Source organism: Nycticebus coucang, chromosome 20, assembly GCF_027406575.1.
Source record: "Nycticebus coucang isolate mNycCou1 chromosome 20, mNycCou1.pri, whole genome shotgun sequence".
In the NCBI taxonomy this organism is placed as follows: domain Eukaryota; kingdom Metazoa; phylum Chordata; class Mammalia; order Primates; family Lorisidae; genus Nycticebus; species Nycticebus coucang.
This window is the reverse complement of record NC_069799.1, coordinates 37876896-37898683: the sequence shown is the minus strand read 5'-3', so window position 1 is coordinate 37898683 and position 21788 is coordinate 37876896. Positions and strand designations below refer to the sequence as shown.

Below are 21788 nucleotides of genomic sequence, written 5' to 3'. Positions count from 1 at the left end.
TAACAAATGAAAAACATACCATGCTCATGGCTGGGAAGAATCAACATTGTTAAAATGTCTATACTACCCAAAGCAATATATAATTTTAATGCAATTCCTATTAAAGCTTCATTGTCATATTTTAAAGATCTTGAAAAAATAATACTTTATTTTATATGGAATCAGAAAAAAACTCAAATAGCCAAAACATTACTCAGCAATAAAAACACAGCAGGAGGAATCACGCTACCAGACCTGAGACTGTAGTGATAGTGATCAAAACAGTATGGTATTGGCACAAAAACAGAGAAGTAGATGTCTGGAACAGAATAGAGAACCAAGAGATGGATCCAGCTACTTACCATTATTTGATCTTTGACAAGCCAATTAAAAACATTCAGTGGGGAAAAGATTCCCTATTTAACAAATGGTGCTGGTTGAACTGGGTGGCAACCTGTAGAAGACTGAAACTGGACCCACACCTTTCATCGTTAACTAAGATAGACTCTCACTGGATAAAAGATTTAAACTTAAGACATGAAACCATAAAAATACTTGAAGAAAGTGCAGGGAAAACTCTTAAAGGAATTGGCCTGGGTGAATATTTTATGAGGAGGACTCCCGAGGCAATTGAAGCTCTATCAAAAATACACTACTGGGACCCGATCAAACTAAAAAGCTTCTGCACAGCCAAGAACATAGAAAGTAAAGGAAGCAGACAGGACTCAGAATGGGAGAAAATATTTGCAGGTTATACCACCGATAAAGGTCTAATAACCAGAATCCACAGAGAACTCAAAAATATTAGCCAGAAAAAAACACATGATCCCATCTCAGGGTGGGCAAGGGACTTGAAGAGAAACTTCTCTAAAGAAGACAGACGCCGGTGGCACCTGTGGCTCAGTCGGTAAGGCGCCGGCCCCATATACCGAGGGTGGCGGGTTCAAACCCAGCCCCGGCCAAACTGCAACCAAAAAATAGCCGGGCATTGTGGCGGGCACCTGTAGTCCCAGCTACTCGGGAGGCTGAGGCAAGAGAATCGCTTAAGCCCAGGAGTTGGAGGTTGCTGTGAGCTGTGTGAGGCCACGGCACTCTACCGAGGGCCATAAAGTGAGACTGTCTCTACAAAAAAAAAAAAAAGAAGAAGACAGGCGCACAATCTACAAACACATGAAACAAAGCTCATCATCCTTAATCATCAGAGAAATGCAAATCAAAACTACTTTGAGATATCACCTAACCCCAGTAAGAGTAGCCCACATAACAAAATCCCAAAACCAGAGATGTTGGCGTGGATGTAGAGAAAAGGACACACTTCTACACTGCTGGTGGGAATGCACACTAATATGTTCCTTCTGGAAGGATGTTTGGAGAATACTTAGAGACCTAAAAATAGACCTCCCATTCGATCCTATAATTATAGGATCCAGAAGACCAAAAATCACAATATAACAAAGACATCTGTACTAGAATGTTTATTGCAGCCCAATTCATAATTGCTAAGTCATGGAAGAAGCCCAAGTGCCCATCGACCCACGAATGGACTAGCAAATTGTGGTACATGTACACCATGGAATATTATGCAGCCTTAAAGAAAGATGGAGACTTTACCTCTTTCATGTTTATATGGATGGAGCTGGAACATATTCTTCTTAGCAAAGTATCTCAGGAATGGAAGAAAAAGTATCCAATGTACTCAGCCCTACTATGAAGCTAAATTATAGCTTTCACATGAAGGCTATAACCCAACTATAGCACAAGACTATGAGGAAAGGGCCAAGGAAGGGGAAGGGAGGGGGGAGGTTAACGTGGAGGGAGGGTAATGGGTGGGGCCACACCTACGGTGCATCTTTTTTTTTTTTTTAAAGAGTTCACTGCTATTTATTTATTTATTTTTTTTTTGCGCAGTTTTTTTTTTTTTCTGGCCAGGGCTGGGTTTGAACCCGCCACCTCCGGCATATGGGACTGGTGCTCTACCCCTTTGAGCCACAGGCACCGCCCTACGGTGCATCTTAGAATGAGTACAGGCGAAACTTAGTAAAGGCAGAATACAAATGTCTACATACAATAACTAAGAAAATGCCATGAAGGCTACATTGAACAGTTTGATGAGAATATTTCAGATTGTATATGAAACCAGCACATTGTACCCCTTGATTGCACTAATGTACACAGCTATGGTTTAACAATACAAAAAATAAAAAATAAAATAAAAAAATAAAGTCATTCTCCTCCAAAAAAAATAAATTTCCAATGTATCAGATTACACATGGGAAGTTGTTTTTATTGTTATAAAAGGTAAGGAAGCCCTGGTTCCAGCAATTTTTTAATATGTGGGTCATCTAAAAAGTTTTGAGACAGGCTCGTTATGGTGCATTATATTACTTTCAAGAAACATAGTTGACAACATCCTTTCCGATTCATCTATGCAAGTTTCAACATGCACAGCTTATTGTTGTTGCTGGGAGGACTTCATTTGTTTCTGTCTGTGCAGATTTTATGTTTCGTGATTTTTGTGTGTGTCTGAACTTTTGTAATGACGCATGTAGTGATATTTGAGGTAGAGGGTATGCATAAATCTTAAGTGTATGTAGAAGGTATTTTGGAACATGTAGACACTGCATAACCACCATGTCCCCATTAAGATAAAGAACATTTCCATCATTCTAGAAAGTTCCAAGTGCCCTTGGATGGTCAGTCCTCCCTATTGCCCCAGACGACGGCTATTCTTATTTCTATCCCCATGGGCTAGTTTTGCTTTTTGTAGAACTTGATTTAAATGTTGAGAAATGTACCTTCGACAGAATACTTGTGCATTGTTGCTGGGCTTTGGGAAACCGTGACTCTTGCAGGTTCCTTGGGTTCCCTCATCACTGTTTTTGCATCACAGACAGCCTGTCCTCAATGAGCTCCAGACTGAACACTCTCTGAATCTGAAACTCCATGTATGGAGTCTCTGACTCTGTTTCCTTTCTTTTCTCTTTGTCCCCAGAGCCCAAGTTGGTATTTGCCAAGGATCAGCCAGAGCGTAGCCAGGTGCAGGCTGAAGCAGGGACCACTGCCATTCTGGGTTGCAAGGTGGCCCAGGCCCAGATGGAGGTGACGTGGTACAAGGATGGGAAGAAGCTGAGCACTAACTCCAAAGTGCATGTGGAGGCCAAGGGGAACCAGAGGCGGCTGATGGTGCAGCAGGCAGGCAAGGCAGATGCCGGGGAGTACAGCTGTGAGGCCGGGGGCCAGAAAGTCTCCTTCCACCTGGATGTCACAGGTAGGTACCAGGGTTAGGAATAATGTATGGGGACCCTTTTTGCCTGGTGTAAAACTCTAGGGGAGGCCACCTTTGGACTGTCTGAGTCTGTATCTCTGAGAGCAGGTCCTGCAGGTGGCAGGAGCCCCCTCTGCTTGCCCATACCTATGCCATGGGCCCCCTTGGTAATCAACAAGTTTCCATTTGTTATTCCCTTCTTTTTTTTGAGACAGAGTCTCAAGCTATTGCCCTGGGTAGAGTGCTGTGTCATCACAGCTCACAGCAACCTCAAACTCCTGGGCTCGAGTGATTCTCTTGCCTCAGCCTCCCAAGGAGCTGGGACTGCAGGTGCCCGCCACAATGCCCGGCTATTTTTTGGTTGTAGTTGTCATTGTTTGGCAGGCCCTGGCTGGCTTTGAACCTACCAGCTCCATTGTATGTGGCTGGCGCCCTAGCCGCTTGAGCTACAGAAGCTGAGCCTGTCATTCCCCTTTTGTACTTTTCCTTCATCCTGTCCAGCCTGTCACTTAGCCTGGGCACAGGAGGCCACACACAACTCAGCCACCTCTCTCCTGAGGACCCTGCCTGGCACTCAGCTCTCTCCTGATTGGCCCCTACTGGTACTGAGATCTGCCCTGATTGGCTCACACTGGCACTCAGCTCTCTCCTGATTGGCCCCTACTGGTACTGAGATCTGCCCTGATTGGCTCACACTGCACACAGTTCTCTCCTGATTGGTCCCCTGGTACTAGTACTCAGATCTTTCTGGATAGGCTACACTGGCACTTGGCTCTCTTACTTTCTCTTTGTGGCCTTGGCCAGCAAAGATGCAGATTCCTGGTTTGGTCCTCAAGGAAGACCATCCTTCCTGACCCTACCCCATCCTGCTGCCTATGGCCCCTGCATGGTGGGGGGCAGGTGGGGAGGCATGACAGCCTGGGGGTCCTAGGAGACACATAAGACAGGGAGAAGGATAGTGTCTGTCTCCAATGGACAGCACAGTGGTGTTATCAGTACACAACTTTGGAACCCAGAACCCGCAGCTTGTGCAGCTCATGAGATGGGACCTTTGTGCACTGTGGTGCTACATATGGACAGTCCTGTCTTGGCCGCTACAGGTCTCAGGGTGAGCCTCAGGCCCTGAAGGATGGACCGGGTCTAATCTGTGTCTCTGATCCTTTGTTTCTCCTTGTCTGTCCCCAGAGCCTAAGGTGGTGTTTGCCAAGGATCAGCCAGCCTGCAGGGAGGTGCAGGCTGAGGCAGGAGCTAGTGCCACCCTGAGCTGTGAGGTGGCCCAGGCCCAGACGGAGGTATCGTGGTACAAGGATGGAAAAAAGCTGAGCTCTAGCTCCAAAGTGCATGTGGAGGCAAAGGGGAGCCAGAGGCGGCTGGTGGTGCAGCAGGCGGGCAAGGCGGATGCTGGGGAGTACAGCTGTGAGGCCGGGGGCCAGAGGGTCTCCTTCCACCTGGATGTCACAGGTTAGTTGATTAAGCAGACATTGGACTATCTCTGGGAACAGGCCTGGGGTAAATGTTTCAGTGTGGGATGAGAGAGTGTTTGGCTACTTCATGGAGTTCCTGTATCAGCTATTAAATAGTTACCTGTTGCTGCATAGCAAATCACCCTGAGACAGAGGCTTAGAAGAACCATCAGTCTACTTCTCAAGATTCTGCAGGTTGGGAACTTGGGCAAAGATGAGCAGGGATTGTTCATCTGTTCATAGTGTCAGGCTTGGGTATTTGGCCTCATTGGTGCATCTAAGGTCCCATCTGGGGTCATTCTTGTAGACAGGGACCACCTGGGGTGATGATGCTCCCTCTTCTTGTGATGTTGGGTGGTCCTCTCCTATGTCTGTGATGTTTTTCTTTCCTTGGTGGTCACTCTTCTCAGAGTTCTTTCTGTGGTGGCTGGATTTTTTTCCTCTAGGGAGTAGTAAAAGCTGCAAGGCTTGTTAAGCTGTTTTTCTGCAGTATCAGAATGTATCTTTCTCCAAGTTTTATTGCTCAAATCTAAACATAAAGGAAGCCTAGTTCCAAGGATGTAGAGAAGTAGAACCCACTTCAGAGAGGAAGTGGTATATTCTGTTCTAGAGGGTTTCCAATGCAAGAACCTTCTGAACAGTCTGTCCCTAGGAGATAGGCTCTAATTTCTGCCATCCCAACCCTGTTACCTTTTTCTTTCCAATGGCTATTGCTTCATGGTCACAAAATGGCTCCCACAGCTCCAGCCAAAACAATCAAGGTGGGAAGAACATGGAAAGGGTGTGTATTTGTTTGTTTTTTTCTCGTTTTGTTAATTATTTTTATTTTATTTTATTTTTTGCTGTGTATAACAAATTATCACCAATTTAGTGGCTTAAAACAACACTCAATGAGTTGCTCACAGTTCCGAAAGTCAGAAGTCTAGGCAGACATGGTGTGGCTGTGTTTTCTTCTCAGTGTCTCCAAGCCTGAATTAGAGGTCCTGGTGGCTGAGTTCTCTCATTTCTTCCAGGTTCACCCAAATTGTCAACACAATTTAGTTCTTTGTGGCTGTGGGTTCCAGGGTGGGTCTGAGGTCATGTTGCCCTGCCAGCTCAGCCAGGGGGTTGTTGTCAGGTCGGAGAGGCCACGCTGTTCTTTGCCATGTAGCTTTCTTCATCCTGGTCCATCAGTGGAGAATCTCCTTTTGTCAAATCATGCTCAGGCTTCAAATCTGATGTCTGTTTATGTCTCACCTGATTCGATCAGGCCCACCAGGTGTAATCTCCCTTTTGATGAACTTAAAGTCACTGCTTCCAAATTCCATTTGCAGGATTCCTTCAGGGCATCACTCATATTTAGTATTCATGGCATTCTTGGAATTCTGCCTACTTCATCATAGTGGGTGTCCCTGGCTATGTCTCTTTTCTTTGGAATGTGTGGCCCACACTCCCACACCAGGAGAGGATCAGAGCGTGCACAGGGTCAAATCACCAGGCCTGTCTCATTGCTGTCTCCTACTAGCCCAGCAGTCTTGGGGGTGTTGTTGATGTTGTGTCATCCCCCAAATTCGTATCCATGGAAACCTCATTTGGAAATAAGGTCTTTGCAGATGTAATTGAGTGGGGAATCTCATGATGAGATTGTCCTGGATTAAGATGGGTCCTAGGTCCAATGACAAGTGTCTTTATAAGAAATAGAACAGGAGAAGATACAGACACAGAGGAGAGGGCCACACAGAAACAAAGGCAGAGACTGGAGTGATGCAGCCACAAGCCAAGAAACGTGTGGAGCCATCAGGAGCTGGAAGAGGCAGGAAGATTCTTCCCCTAGAACCGCCTGAGGGAACATGGCCCTGCCAACATCTTGATTTTGGATTTCTGGTCTCCAGAACTGTGAGAGGATAGATTTGTCATTTTAAGCTACTCATTTTGTGGTGATTTGTTTTGGTAGCCCTTGGAAGCTCATACGGTGGACTCCTGTGTGCCTCAATTTCCTCCTCTGTACAATGGGAGTTGTCATAGTAGCTTCTAGGGGTGTGCTGAGGAACGTTTCCCCATAAACCTGTCCCTCCTGCTTCCTGGAAGGCACTGTGAATTATGGCTGCTGGGACTGGGATGTCGTGAGATAAAGGAAGTAAGAGCAGGGGGATGCAGAGCTTCCTGGGTTAGACATCCAGACAGGCTTTACATCAGGGGGCCCTGGCATGGGGTCATGGAGATGGATGGATGTCAGAGGGAGCTCAGAGGCATTAAATGCAAGGGGAGTATGCACCAGGGTCACTGGAAAGTTCTTGATAACAGCAGTGCATCCAGCCTCAATTTCCTTGCCTGTAAAATGGGGATAGTGAAGACCACCCAGAACTGCACGAGAGGGGATTAACTTGAGATGGTGCTCAGTAAAGCCTGCTCTAATTGCCCCATCTAAGATCAAAGCATGGCCCCTGGTGAGGCCTCACCTCCTGGCTCCTAGACATCATCACCTTCTTGCTGGGTCCTCGCAGCATGGAAGGGGTGACAAAGCTCTTGGGATCCCTTTTAGAAGAGCACTGATTCCATCGCAAGGGCTCCACCAACATAAGCCTGATTGCCTCTCGAAGGCCACACCACCTAATACCACCACCTTGGGGGTAACAATTTCAACCTCTAAATTTTGGGAGGACAAAAACATTCAGCCTGTAATAGAGCATGGGAGCCAGTTTCATGATGCCAGGTTTCACTCCAAATGCAGGACTGGCAGGTCTGAGTAGTCTTTGCATAAAAGCTCTCTTTAAATTGACTTCTTGAAAAATTTTATAATGTCTATTTGCTGTAGTTTGAAGTTGTCTCCACCAAAATTCATGTTAAAGTTTAATCCCCAGCGCAACAGTATTAAGAAGTGGTGCCTTAAAAGAGTGATTAAAACTAGTTAGCCTGATGGGTTAGCTTCTGAGGTTTTGTGGACTCCTTTTCTCCAAGTATCGATGTAAACCTGCCCTAAACCAGAGCTCTGAGTTCTCCCAATGCCTTGGTGAACCACAGTGCTGAGTGAGGTTTATTCTGCACCTTGGGGTCATGGGATTTCTGCTTTAAATTATTAATATGGTGGATTGCATTGATGGATTTTTTTTTTTTTTGCAATTTTTGGCCGGGGCCGGGTTTGAACCCGCCACCTCTGGTATATGAGGTCAGCACCCTACTCCTTGTGGTTTTGATTTGCATTTCCCTAGAGAGTAATGATGTTGGACAGCTTTTCATTTGCTTATTGGGCATTTGTATATTTTCTTTGGAGAACTGTCTTGATCCTTTGGCTGTTTCCTTTTTTTATTGTGTTATTTGTCTTTTCATATTGAGCTGTAAGAGTTCTTTATATAGTCTGATACCAGACATTTATTGTATATGTGATTTGCAAATATTTTCTCCCATTCATTTTCTTGATTGTTTCTTTTGTTGCACAAAAGCTATAATTTTTTTTCTTTAAGACAGAGTCTCACTTTGTTGCTCTCAGCAGAGTGATGTGGCATCACAGCTCACAGCAACCTCAAACTCTTGGGCTTAAGTGATTCTCTTGCCTCAGCTCCCAAGTACCTGGGACTACAGGTGCCCATCATTATTGCCGGCTGTTGTTGTTGTTGTTGTTGTTGTAGTTGTCATTGTTATTTGGCAGGCCTGGGCTGGGTTTGAACCCATCAGCCCTGATGTATGTGGCTGGCACCCTAGCTGCTGAGCTACAGGTGCCAAGCCAAAAGCTATAAATTTTGATAAAGTCCAATTTATCCTCTTTTGTTGCTTGTGTGTTAGGGGTTGTTTCTAAGAAACCATTGCCTAATCTGAGGTCATGAGATTTACAGTTTTAACTCTTAGATTTATTTAAGTCTCAGATCCATTTAAGTTAATTTTTGTGTGTGATGGGAAGTAGTGGTCCAGCTTCATCCTTTGCTTCTGAAGGAAGCAAAAGATATTGAAAAGACTTTTTCTCTATTGAGTTTTCTTGGCACCCTTGTTGAAAACCAGTTGACCATATGTGTAAGAGTTTATTTCTAGATTTTCGGTTTATTTCATTGATTTCTATGCTTTGTGTTAAGTTCAAAACTGGTAAGTATGAGTCTGGCATCTTTGTTTTTTAAAGATTGTTTTGGCTATTCAGGGTCCCCTGAATTTCTATATGAATTTTAGGATCAGCTTTTCAAATTCTGCAAAGGAGGCAGATAGGATTTTAAGAGGGTTTGCCTTGACTGAGTAGGTCAATTTGGGGAGTAGGTCAATTCAATTCTCTTTTAATCTATGAATATGGGATGCCTTTCTATTTCCTTAGGTCTTGTCTTTTAAGATTCCTTTCAAAGGTGTTTTATAATTTTCAGTGTACGAGAATTTTTTTCTTTGTAAATTCGTTGCTAAGTATTTAACTTTTTGATGCCACTATATGTAGAATTGTTTTCTTAATTTTAGTTTTAGAATGTTCATTGCTAAGATACAGAAATAGAATTAATTTTTGTATATTGGGTTTATGTCCTGGAACCTTGCTGAACTTATTAGCTGTAATAATTCTTTTGTGGACATCTTAGGATATTCTATACACAAGATCATGCTTTGCAAATAGAATTTTACTTCTAAATTTCTGATCTGAATGTCTTTTGTTTTTGATGACTGACTTCATCTCTTTACTTGATATATAAGTCTCTTCAGATTCTCTATTTCTTGTTGAGTTATTTAATTTGTTGACGTATAGTTATTTATAGTATTCTCTTACAACCCTTTTTATTTTTGTAAAGTTTGTATCGGTAACCTCACTTTTATTTCTTATTTTAATAATTTTAAAGTGTATATTTTCAGGATATTAAATGCATTTACCATATTGTGCAACCACCATTGACGCCTAGTTTCAAAAGTTTTTCATCACCCCAGAATATCCATACCCATTATCACTACTAATTCCCCTCCACCAGCTGGCAACCAACCTCTTCCTGTCCCTGTACATTTGCCTGTTTTGGATATTTCGTATAACAGGAGTCATGCAATGTGTATTCTTTGTATCTGGCTTCTTTTTACTTAGTATGTTTTCAAGGTTCATTTAAGCATAACATGAATCAGTGCTTTGCTCCTTTTTATGGGTAAATTGTATGTATTGTACGTGTTGTATCAGAATTTGTATGCATTGTATGTATGTATCAGAATTCGTTTACACATCAGACTTAATTACAAGGGAAGAATTATAGTTCATTAGTTCATCTGAGGTAATAATACATTTTTATAATTTGGAGCTAGCTACCCTAAAAAGTATGAGTTTACCTTTTTATTGGAAGAATATAGATGAAATCATTGCATCTCATATTCTATTGGTTCTTCTTGTAGAAATAGTCTGTTCAGTTCATTTAAAATTCAAATATCCTATTTAAATTTGTTTGATGAATCTTAGAACACTATAATACTCTAGGACAGGATTTTATTATTATCATTGTATATATACCATTTGCTAATATCTGCCTTCAGATTGGTGCATTGGATCCATTTTCAGTTAAAGTAATATTGATAGGGAGAGACTTATTTCTGGTGTTTTGCTATTTGTTTTTAATATACCGTATCTTTTATGTTCAGTTTCTCTGTTATTGCATTTTTAATGATTAGTTGATTTTTTTCCCTAGTGTAAAGAAACAAGTTTTTTCCTTGTTTCTTTCTGTATATTTTAATGTTTTTTTCTTAGGGGTTACCCTGGAGATTATACTTGATATCTTAACTTGGTAACAATCAGTTTGAATTCATGCAAATTTAGTTTCAGTACTGTAGTATACCTAATTTTTCTATTTTTAGTAGAAGATGGTCCCTTTCTTGCTCAGGCTGGTCTCGAACTCCTGAGCTCAAGCAATTCACCAACCTTGGCCTCCCAGAGTGCTAGGATTACAGGTGTGAGTCGCTGTGCCCAGCTGGTTTGTAGTTTTCTTATAATGTCTTCGTCTGGTTTTAGTATCAAGGTAGTGCTGGCCTCACAGAATGGGTTGGAAAGTATCTTCTCCTGTTTTCTGGAAGAGGTGATGTAGAATGCATGTTTTTCTATGACTTCTTTAATTTCTTAGTTATTTTATTGACTAAGGAAGAGAAATCCTCTTGGCCTAGAGATTTCTTTTTTGGAAGATTTACATCATAAAGACAATTTATTTAATAGTTATGGGATTATACAAGTTATCTGTTTCATTTTGAGTAAGTTTTGGTAATTTATGGTTTTTGAGAGATTGGTCCACTTTATCAAGTGTATTTTATTTACCTTACCAGCATGGAGTTGTTTGTAGTGTTTTCTTATTACCATAATGCCTGCAGAGGTGCCACTTGCTCCATTATTAATATTGTTAATTTGTATCTTTGCCTTTCTTTTTTTTTCTTTATTTGTCTTGGTACAGAGGTTTATTCATTAATCTTTTCAATGAATGAGCTTTCAATTTCATTTTTTCTTCATTTTTTCAATTTTTGTCATTGATTTCTGCTTGCCCGGGGTTTATTTTTCCCTTCCTTTCCTAATTTCTCTTTCTTGCTTGTTTTGAGGTGAAGTCTCATTCTGTTGCCCTGGGTGTTTGCTGATTGAGATACTTCTTTTTTTCTAATACTATAAATTTTCCTTTAGCTTTATCATACAAAATTTTTTTTTTGAGACAGAGTCTCACTTTGCTGCCCTATGTAGAGTGCTATGGTATCACAGCTCACAGCAACCTTAAACTCAGTCTCAAGTGATCCTCTTGCGTCAGCCTCACAAGTAGCTGGGACTACAGGCACCCACCACAATGCCTGGCTACCTTTTCTCTTTTTAGTAGAGACAGGGTCTTGCTCTTGCTCAGGCTGGTCTCAAATTCCAGAGCTCAAGCAATCTACCTGCCTCAGTGTTAATCCTGGCACTCCCAGAGTGTGAACAGGTGTGAACCACCATACCTGGCTTGGAAAATAATTTTTAATTTCCCTTGAGACTACTTCTCAATGTCTAGATTCTTCATAAGTGTGTTGTTTAATTTCCAAGTGTATAGAGATTTTATTATCTTTCTGTTATTGATTTATAGTTTGCTTCCGTTTTTGGTCAGTTCCTTTAAATTTGTTAAAAAATTTATTTTATGAACTAGAATATGGCCTATGTTATGGGTGAGTGTTCCGTGTATTCTGTAATAGAATGTGTATTCTGCTGTTGTTGGGTGGATCCTGCAGGATGGTTCATAGTTCAGTTCTTCTGTATACTCTACGCTTTTCTGCCTATCATTAGTTCTATCAGTTCTTGAGAGAAGAGTATTGAAATCTCCAGCCACGGGTGAATTTGTCTGTTTTTACTTTCATTTCTGTCAATATTTGTGTTTTGAATTTCTGTTGTGTGAGTTATTCTGTCTTCTCTAAATTGATCCCTTTATCCTTATGTAATGATCCTCTTTCTCCCTGTAATTTTCTTTGTTCTGAAGTATTCTTTGGTATTATTACAAACACTGCAGCTTTATTTATTAGTGTTTGTGTTGCATATGTTTTGCTACTCTTTTATTTTTAATCTACCTGTATTATATTTGAAGTGTGTTTCTCAAAGCTAGCATGTAGTTGGGTCATAACTGACAATCTCTGTCTTACTATGAATGTAGTTGAGCCATTTTCATTTAATGTAACAATTGATATGTTTAGATTCAGGTCTATGATACCATTATTTTCTGTTCTTTTCCCTCTTTTTGGGTTTTTCTGTTTCACCTTTCCTGCCTGGTTTGAGTTACTTAGAATTTTTTTAGTATTTTGTTTTATCTATTGTATTTTTTATTGCCTGGGGATTGCACTTAACATATGTAAGTCTTTTTTGTTGTTGTTTTTTCTTTCTTTATTTTTTATTTTTTTGCAGTTTTTGGCTGGAGTCGGGTTTGAACCTGCCACCGCCAATATATGGGGCCGGTGCCTTACTCACTGAGCCACAGGCGCTGCCCCATGTAACTCTTCATCATCTGAGTGGGATCAATATTTTACTACCTCCATTGGAATGTAGAACACAACTTACTATCACATGAGCCCCCTTTACTCTCTTACCTTTAAGATATTACAGTATTGTCTTGTATATTATCTCTCCATTCATTGAAAACCTCATCAGACAATGTGATAAATTTTTTTTTTTTTTTTATTGTTGAGGATTCATTGAGGGTACAATAAGCCAGTTACACTGATTGCAATTGTCAGGTAAAGTCCCTCTTGCAATCATGTCTTGCCCCCATAAAGTGTGACACACACTAAGGCCCCACCCCCCTCCCTCCATCCCTCTTTCTGCTTCCCCCCCATAACCTTAATTGTCATTAATTGTCCTCATATCAAGATTGAGTACATAGGATTCATGCTTCTCCATTCTTGTGATGCTTTACTAAGAATAATGTCTTCCACTTCCATCCAGGTTAATACGAAGGATGTAAAGTCTCCATTTTTTTTAATGGCTGAATAGTATTCCATGGTATACATAGACCACAGCTTGTTAATCCATTCCTGGGTTGGTGGGCATTTAGGCTGTTTCCACATTTTGACGATTGTAAATTGAGCTGCAATAAACAGTCTAGTACAAGTGTCCTTATGATAAAAGGATTTCTTTCCTTCTGGGTAGATGCCCAGTAATGGGATTGCAGGATCAAATGGGAGGTCTAGCTTGAGTGCTTTGAGGTTTCTCCATACTTCCTTCCAGAAAGGTTGTACTAGTTTGCAGTCCCACCAGCAGTGTAAAAGTGTTCCCTTCTCTCCACATCCACGCCAGCATCTGCAGTTTTGAGATTTTGTGATGTGGGCCATTCTCACTGGGGTTAGATGATATCTCAGGGTTGTTTTGATTTGCATTTCTCTAATATATAGAGATGATGAACATTTTTTCATGTGTTTGTTAGCCATTCATCTGTCATCTTTAGAGAAAGTTCTATTCATGTCTCTTGCCCATTGATATATGGGATTGTTGGCTTTTTTCATGTGGATTAATTTGAGTTCTCTATAGATCCTAGTTATCAAGCTTTTGTCTGATTGAAAATATGCAAATATCCTTTCCCATTGTGTAGGTTGTCTCTTTGCTTTGGTTATTGTCTCCTTAGCTGTACAGAAGCTTTTCAGTTTAATGAAGTCCCATTTGTTTATTTTTGTTGTTGTTGCAATTGCCATGGCAGTCTTCTTCATGAAGTCTTCCCCCAGGCCAATATCTTCCAGTGTTTTTCCTATGCTTTCTTGGAGGATTTTTATTGTTTCATGCCTTAAGTTTAAGTCCTTTATCCATCTTGAATCAATTTTTGTGAGTGGGGAAAGGTGTGGGTCCAGTTTCAGTCTTTTACATGTAGACATCCAGTTCTCCGAACACCATTTATTGAATAGGGAGTCTTTCCCCCAAGGTAAGTTCTTGTTTGGTTTATCGAAGATTAGGTGGTTGTAAGATGTTAGTTTCATTTCTTGGTTTTCAATTCGATTCCAAGTGTCTATGTCTCTGTTTTTGTGCCAGTACCATGCTGTCTTAACCACTGTGGCTTTGTAGTACAGACTAAAATCTGGTATGCAGATGCCCCCAGCTTTATTTTTATTACTAAGAACTGCCTTAGCTATACGGGGTTTTTTCCGGTTCCGTACAAAACGCAGAATCATTTTTTCCAAATCTTGAAAGTACGATGTAGGTACTTTGATAGGAATGGCATTGAATAGGTAGATTGCTTTGGGAAGTATAGACATTTTAACAATGTTGATTCTTCCCATCCATGAGCATGGTATGTTCTTCCATTTGTTAATATCCTCTGCTATTTCCTTTCTGAGGATTTCATAGTTTTCTTTATAGAGGTCCTTCACCTCCTTCGTTAGGTATATTCCTAGGTATTTCATTTTCTTTGAAACTATGGTGAAGGGAGTTGTGTCCTTAATTAGCTTCTCATCTTGACTGTTATTGGTGTATACAAAGGCTACTGACTTGTGGACATTGATTTTATATCCTGAAACATTACTGTATTTTTTGATGACTTCTAGGAGTCTTGTGGTTGAGTCTTTGGGGTTCTCTAAGTATAAGATCATGTCGTCAGCAAAGAGGGAGAGTTTAACCTCCTCTGCTCCCATTTGGATTCCCTTTATTTCCTTGTCTTGCCTAATTGTATTGACTAGAACTTCCAGCACTACGTTGAATAGTAAAGGTGACAGAGGACAACCTTGTCTGGTTCCAGTTCTAAGAGGAAAAGCTTTGAGTTTTACTCCATTCAGTAAAATATTGGCTGTGGGTTTGTCATAGATAGCTTCAATCAGTTTTAGAAATGTGCCACCTATGCCTATACTCTTCAGTGTTCTAATTAGAAAAGGATGCTGGATTTTATCAAATGCTTTTTCTGCATCTATTGAGAGGATCATGTGATCTTTATTTTTGCCTCTGTGAATATGGTGGATAACGTTTATGGACTTGCGTATGTTAAACCAGCCTTGCATCCCTGGGATGAAGCCTACTTGATCATGATGAATGACTTTTTTGATGATAAGCTGTAATCTATTGGCTAGGATTTTGTTGAGAATTTTTGCATCTATATTCATGAGTGAGATTGGTCTGAAATTCTCCTTTTTGTTTTGGTATCAGGGTGATGTTTGCTTCATAGAATGTGTTGGGGAAGATTCCTTCTTCCTCAATTTTTTGGAATAATTTCTGCAGTACAGGAATAAGCTCTTCCTTGAAGGTTTGATAGAATTCTGGAATGAAGCCATCTGGACCAGGGCATTTTTTAGTTGGAAGCTTTTTTATTGTTTCTTTGATCTCGGTGCTTGAAATTGGTCTGTTCAGGAGCTCTATTTCTTCCTGGCTAAGTCTAGGGAGAGGGTGTGATTCCAAATATTGATCCATTTCCTTCACATTGTCAAATTTCTGGGCATAGAGTTTCTGGTAGTATTCAGAGATGATCTCTTGTATCTCTGTGGGATCTGTTGTTATTTCCCCTTTATCGTTTCTGATTGAGGTTACTATAGATTTTACTTTTCTATTTCTAGTTAGTCTGGCCAATGGTTTATCTATTTTATTTATTTTTTCAAAAAACCAACTTCTTGTTTCATTAATTTTCTGAATGATTCTTTTGTTTTCAATTTCATTGATCTCTGATTTGATTTTGGATATTTCTTTTCTTCTACTGAGTTTAGGCTTAGATTGTTCTTTTTCCAATTCCATAAGATCTCTTGTGAGATTGTTGATGTGCTCTCTTTCTGTTTTTCGAATGTAGGCATCTAAAGCAATGAATTTTCCTCTCAAAACTGCTTTTGCAGTATCCCACAGGTTTTGGTAGCTTGTGTCTTCATTGTTGTTATGCTCAAGGAAGTTAATGATTTCCTGTTTTATTTCTTCCTGCACCCATCTGTTATTCAACAGAAGATTGTTTAATTTCTATGCCTTTGGGTGGGGTCGAGCATTTTTGTTAGAGTTGAGTTCCACCTTTAGTGCCTTATGGTCTGAAAAGATACAAGGTAAAATTTCAATTCTTTTGATTCTGTTGATATTTGTTTTGTGTCCCAGGATATGATCAATTTTGGAGAATGTTCCATGGGGTAATGAGAAGAATGTATATTCTTTGTCTTTGGGGTGGAGTGTTCTATATGCATCTATCAAGCATAGTTGTTCTAGGGTCTCATTTAAATCTCTTATATCTTTGTTTAATTTCTGTTTAGAGGATCTGTCCAGCTCTGTAAGAGGAGTGTTAAAGTCCCCTGTTATTATGGTATTATCGGATATCATATTGCTCAGACTGAGTAAGGTCTGCTTCAAGAATCTGGGAGCATTTAAATTGGGTGCATAAATATTTAGAATTGAAATGTCTTCTTGTTGTATTTTTCCCTTGACCAATATAAAGTGACCATCTTTGTCTTTTTTGACTTTAGTTGCTTTAAATCCACATGTATCTGAAAATAAGATTGCAACTCCTCTTTTCTTCTGAATTCCATTTGCCTGAAAAATTGTCTTCCAACCCTTGACTCGGAGCTTTAATTTGTCTTTTGAAGCCAGGTGTGTTTCTTGCAGACAGCAAATGGATGGCTTGTGTTTTTTAATCCAGTCAACCAATCTATGTCTCTTCAGTGGGGAATTCAAGCCATTAACATTTATTGAGATAATTGATAAGTGTGGTAGTATTCTATTTGTCTTATTTTGTGAGAGTCCATTGCTTAGTTTTATCTTTTGCATCAGTGTGGAGGTTAGGTTCTGTCCTTTAATTTCTGAGTTCTTACTTTGCTGCTGATCCATTGTGGTGGTCAGTGTGCAGAACAGGTTGAAGTATTTCCTGTAGAGCTGGTCTTGTTGTGGCGAATTTCCTCAATGTTTGTATATCCATAAATGATTTGATTTCTCTGTCAATTTTTAAGCTTAGCTTAGCAGGGTACAGAATTCTGGGCTGAAAATTGTTCTGTTTAAGTAGATTAAAGGTAGATGACCATTGTCTTCTTGCTTGGAAAGTTTCATTAGAGAAGTCTGCGGTCACTCTGATGGATTTGCCCCTGTAGGTCAACTGGCGCTTACTCCTGGCAGCTTGCAGAATCTTTTCTTTTGTCTTGACTTTGGACAGGTTCATCACAATGTGTCTTGGAGAAGCTCGGTTAGAGTTGAGGCGACCTGGGGTCCGATATCCCTCTGAAAGCAGTGTGTCAGAATCTTTGGTGATGTTTGGGAAATTTTCTTTTATAATATTCTCTAGTATGGCTTCCATTCCTCTGGGGCATTCTTCTTCCCCTTCTGGAATTCCTATAACTCGTATGTTGGAACGCTTCATAAAGTCCCATAATTCTGACAGTGAACGTACTGCTTTCTCTCTCTTCTTTTCTGCCTCTTTTACTGTCTGAGTTATCTCAAGAACTTTGTCTTCTACCTCTGAAATTCTTTCTTCTGCATGGTCTAACCTGTTGCTGATACTTTCCATTGCATCTTTAAGTTCCCTAATTGACTGTTTCAGTTCCTTCCGGTCTGCTATATCCTTTTTATATTCTTCATATCGTTCATCTCTTATTTGATTCTGTTTTTGGATTTCCTTTTGGTTATTTTCCACTTTATTAGCAATTTCCTTCATTGTTTCCATCATTTCTTTCATTGTTTTCAACATGTGTATTCTAAATTCCCTTTCTGTCATTCCTAACATTTCTTTACAGGTGGAATCATCTGCAGTAGCTACCTCATGGTCCCTTGGCGGGGTTGTTCTGGACTGGTTCTTCATGTTGCCTGGAGTTTTCTGCTGATTCTTCCTCATGAGTGATTTCTTTTATCTGTTTCCTTGCCCTAATTTTCCTTTCACTTCCTCTTGCTCTTTAAGTTCTTGTGCCTGTGGAAGTTGTGGGCGGGTTTAGACAGATTGAACACATGCGACCACTTGCCGGTTTTCCACTGTTTTAGTCCTCCTCTTGGGGTCCAGAAGTCTCTCGCTGACTCCCTGTATCCTCATAGGAGTGATGATAGGCAGGTCCCAGCAGCCAGAGATGCCTGGAGTCCTATCTCCCCAGACTCACGGTGCCCAGATGCAAGGAAGCTGTTACTTGGCCGCCATCTTGCTCCGCCTCTAAATTTTGTTTTTAACTATCAAACTTATTTTAAAAAACTCAAGAGAAGAAGCATGGGCTGCTCTATTTTCCCAGATATTTACTATTTCTATCATTCTCCCCTCATTCCTGCTGTTCTGAGTTTCTCAGTGATATGGTTTACCTTCTATCTGAAGAACTACTTTTATAGCAGGTCTGTCATCAGTGAATTTTCTTAGTTTTTCTTTATTTGAATGTCTCTATTTCACCTTCACTCCTGAAGGACATTTTATTTTGGGTGGATAGAGAATTCTGGATTAATGGGTCTTTTTTTCAGCACTTGAAAAGACGTTCCACTTCTGGCTTCCAGGATTTAAAAAAAAAATATGTTTAATTGGCAAATAAAGATTGAATATATTCAAGCTGTACAACATGATGATTTGATATGTATGCACTTTGTGAAAAATTCACATTCACATTGTTCCTCCATAAATAATGTGTTGGTATTCTTTGCCTGCTTTTAACGGTATTTTCTTTGTCTTTAATTTTTAGCTTTTTAAATATGGTATATCTGGGTGTGAGTTACTTTGGGTTTATTCTCTTTGGGATTTACTGAACTCTTTTAATCGGGTTTATATCTTTTACCACATTTGGGAGGTTTTCAGTCATTATTTCTTCACATCATTGTTTCTGAGTTGTACTTTTTTTCTCCTTTTATGGCTAATAACTTCCATGTTAGATTATTGGAATCATCCCAAGGTACCTGAGACGCTGTTCATTTTTTTTTTTTTTGAGACAGAGTGTCACTTTCTGCCCCCTTCAACACTCCCCCGCCCCCGCCAGTAGAGTGCTGTGGCATCATAGCTCACAGCAACCTCAAACTCTTGGGCTCAAGTAATCCTCTTGCCTCAGCCTCCCAAGTAGCTGGGACTACAGGCGCTCATCACAACGCCCGGCTATTTTTAGAGACGGGGTCTCACTTTTGCTCAGACTAGTCTTGAACTCAAACTCAGGCTCAGGGAATCCACCTGCCTCAGTCTCCCAGAGTGCTAGGATTACAGGCTTGAGCCACTGTGCCCAGCCCTCTGTTCACTTTTTAAAATTCCCTTTCTCACTGTTGTTTAGATTGGATCATTTCTGTTAAGCTATCCTTGATTTTACTCACTCTTTCTTCTTTTATTCTTATTCTATGATGGAGCCTATTCAGAGAATTATTTCAGTTATCATATATATATTTTTTGCTTATAAAATTTCCACTTGATTCTTCTTTGTATCCTCTCTTTCTTTGCTGAAATTTTTAATTTTTTTCCCATTAGTTTCAAGGGTGTTTCCTTTTACTTGTTGGAGCATTTTTCTAACAGATGCTTTATACTTATCGTCAGATAATTCCAATATTGGTATTCTCTTGACGCTGGTATTGGTGGTTTTTACATGTTTATGTTAACTGAGAACTTCCTGGTTCTTCAGATGCCAAGTAATCTTGAATTGTGTCCTGGGTGTTTTGAATACTATGTTATGGGACTCTGGGTTGTCTTTACATGCTAGTGGAATGCTGATTTTTTTTTTTTTTCTTTTTGAGCTAGAAGGCAGCCTGGTCGAGTTCAGCCTTCTGTGAGTTGTTCAGTCTTCAAAGGTTTTGCTGTTCAGATCTGTCCTGCATGTGCACCACCTGGTGGTTTGTGTGTACCTGGGCAATCCCAGTTCAAGTCCTTGGAAGGCTGATTAGGGTTGGATCCATTCACATGAGCCTCAAGGGGGAGCTCTGGCATTCCAGAATAACTTTATGTAGTCACTTTTGGAGCTTCTCCCTTTGTACAATCTTTTCAGGGCGTTCTGCCTCTCTTGGGCTTCCTTTTCTGTTCTACAGACAGAAAACCAGAGCTTTATGTATGCTTCCCTGATACCTGCTTCCCATGGCTACACGTGCACACGAGGGCACCAGAGCCAAGCACCAGGAGGACAGAAAGAGAAAAAAATCCATGGTACTTTCTCCTCCCTTTGGGATCAGAGTTCCTTCGGTTGGAGAGGAATGTTTCCTCCCTCAGCATTTTAGTTGTCTGCAACCTGCATGGTCTGGGTGTGGAGAACGGAGGAAAAATCGAGGTGTCCTCCACCTTCTCTGAGCACTTGAGGTTCCCTTTTCCACACCTTGAAGGAGGATTGGAGGATTTGTCTGAGCCTGTTCTGTGCAGATGCCCACTTCCAGGTTTCAGGCTGTCCTGCGTGCAGGTCAGTGGAGGGAAGGCAAACTCGCCTCTGGTTGGTGGAGCTTTGCATTCTGCCCCCCATTTGCCTGCCATCCTTTACTGTCAGTGTTTCAGATAGCATCTCTGTGATCTCCTGTCTACGTGTAGTGGGTAAGACTGGGGTGGGGAGGAGGTGTGCACCTCCAGGAGTGGAATCAACACCAGGTGTTTTTGAAAAATGCAAATTTTATTTCTGTATCTATGCAAATGAGCTCAAACCTTGGTGTTTCTTGTTAAGGACAAATTCTAAGCATCCTTGGTTATATTGGTAGCTTATTGAGGCAGACATTAGAAGCCAACTGCTAGGGGGCTCAGGCCTGATGGAGTGGGCATAGCTGTGGGTGAGAGGAGCCATGGAGGCTGCCATTCCTCTTCCCCAGTGCAGTCACCGGCAGATGGTCACTCATGCACACATGTACTCTCAGACACACACACTCTCACACACTAAACACACACACTCACACAGACATACACATATATCCCATGTACACACTGATGCTAACACATACATACACACTCACACACTTAAACACGCATACATACACAAGCACTCACACATGTGCACACTTACACAAACACACATGTACACGCACATACACTGACATGCTCACATACACCTCACAGTACACATCCTTACATATACATACACATTTAAACACACATGCACACACATATACACACCCACCCACAATACACACTTACACTTGCTTATATATATCATATACACATCATACTCTCACATACACACCATGCGCACATACAGATATATAAACACACAAACATACACATAGAATGCATGTATATATCTGTACAAGCATAGACACACACACATTGTGAATTCATCTTAGAAAAAGTGCTATGTACTTCTTTACTGAATATCGCTATGGTCACCTTTGAAGTACTGTCCTCAGGAAGCTATGCATTGACGCCAGTGCCTAGTCCACCCTTCAAAGCAGTTTTGGAACTCTTTTTCTGGAATGGCCATCAAAGCTGTCATTGAGTTACCCTTGATGTCCTGAGTGTCATCAAAATGTCTTCCTTTCCATATTTCTCTTATCTTTACATAAAGAATAGGTCATGGGGTCCAGATCAGGGAAGTAGGGAGGGTGTTCCAATACAGTTATTTGTTTACTGGTTAAAAACTTCCCTTACAGTGTCATGTAAACTGGTGCATTGTCATGATGCAAAAACCATGAGGTGATGGCCACAATTTTCAGTTAAGATTTTCCTATTTCTCTGTCAACATTTACTTGGTCTGCTATGCTTCTCACAGCCGGCTGATGATTTTGACACACAATTTGATGACTTTTGCAATGTTTTCATCAGTTCTTGCTTCCTACTGGCTGCCCTGATCTCTCTATATCAGTGATGCTTTCTCTCCCCTCAGAAAAACATTAAATCCATTTGTACACT

General features: G+C 40.7%; 1 protein-coding gene across 19 annotated transcripts in view; it reads left to right on the top strand.

Moving 5' to 3' along the window:
* Positions 1 to 21788, top strand: part of OBSCN (obscurin, cytoskeletal calmodulin and titin-interacting RhoGEF) — a 183397-nt gene that overhangs the window by 16278 nt on the left and 145331 nt on the right. For 17 of the 19 annotated variants that reach the window (XM_053572317.1, XM_053572309.1, XM_053572311.1 and 14 more), the window contains exons 11-12: positions 2972 to 3247; positions 4430 to 4705. In XM_053572317.1, coding sequence (XP_053428292.1) covers positions 2972 to 3247; positions 4430 to 4705 — 552 coding nt within the window. The remainder of the gene's footprint in view (positions 1 to 2971; positions 3248 to 4429; positions 4706 to 21788) is intronic. The other 2 variants (XM_053572308.1, XM_053572310.1) reach the window with 2 other exon arrangements.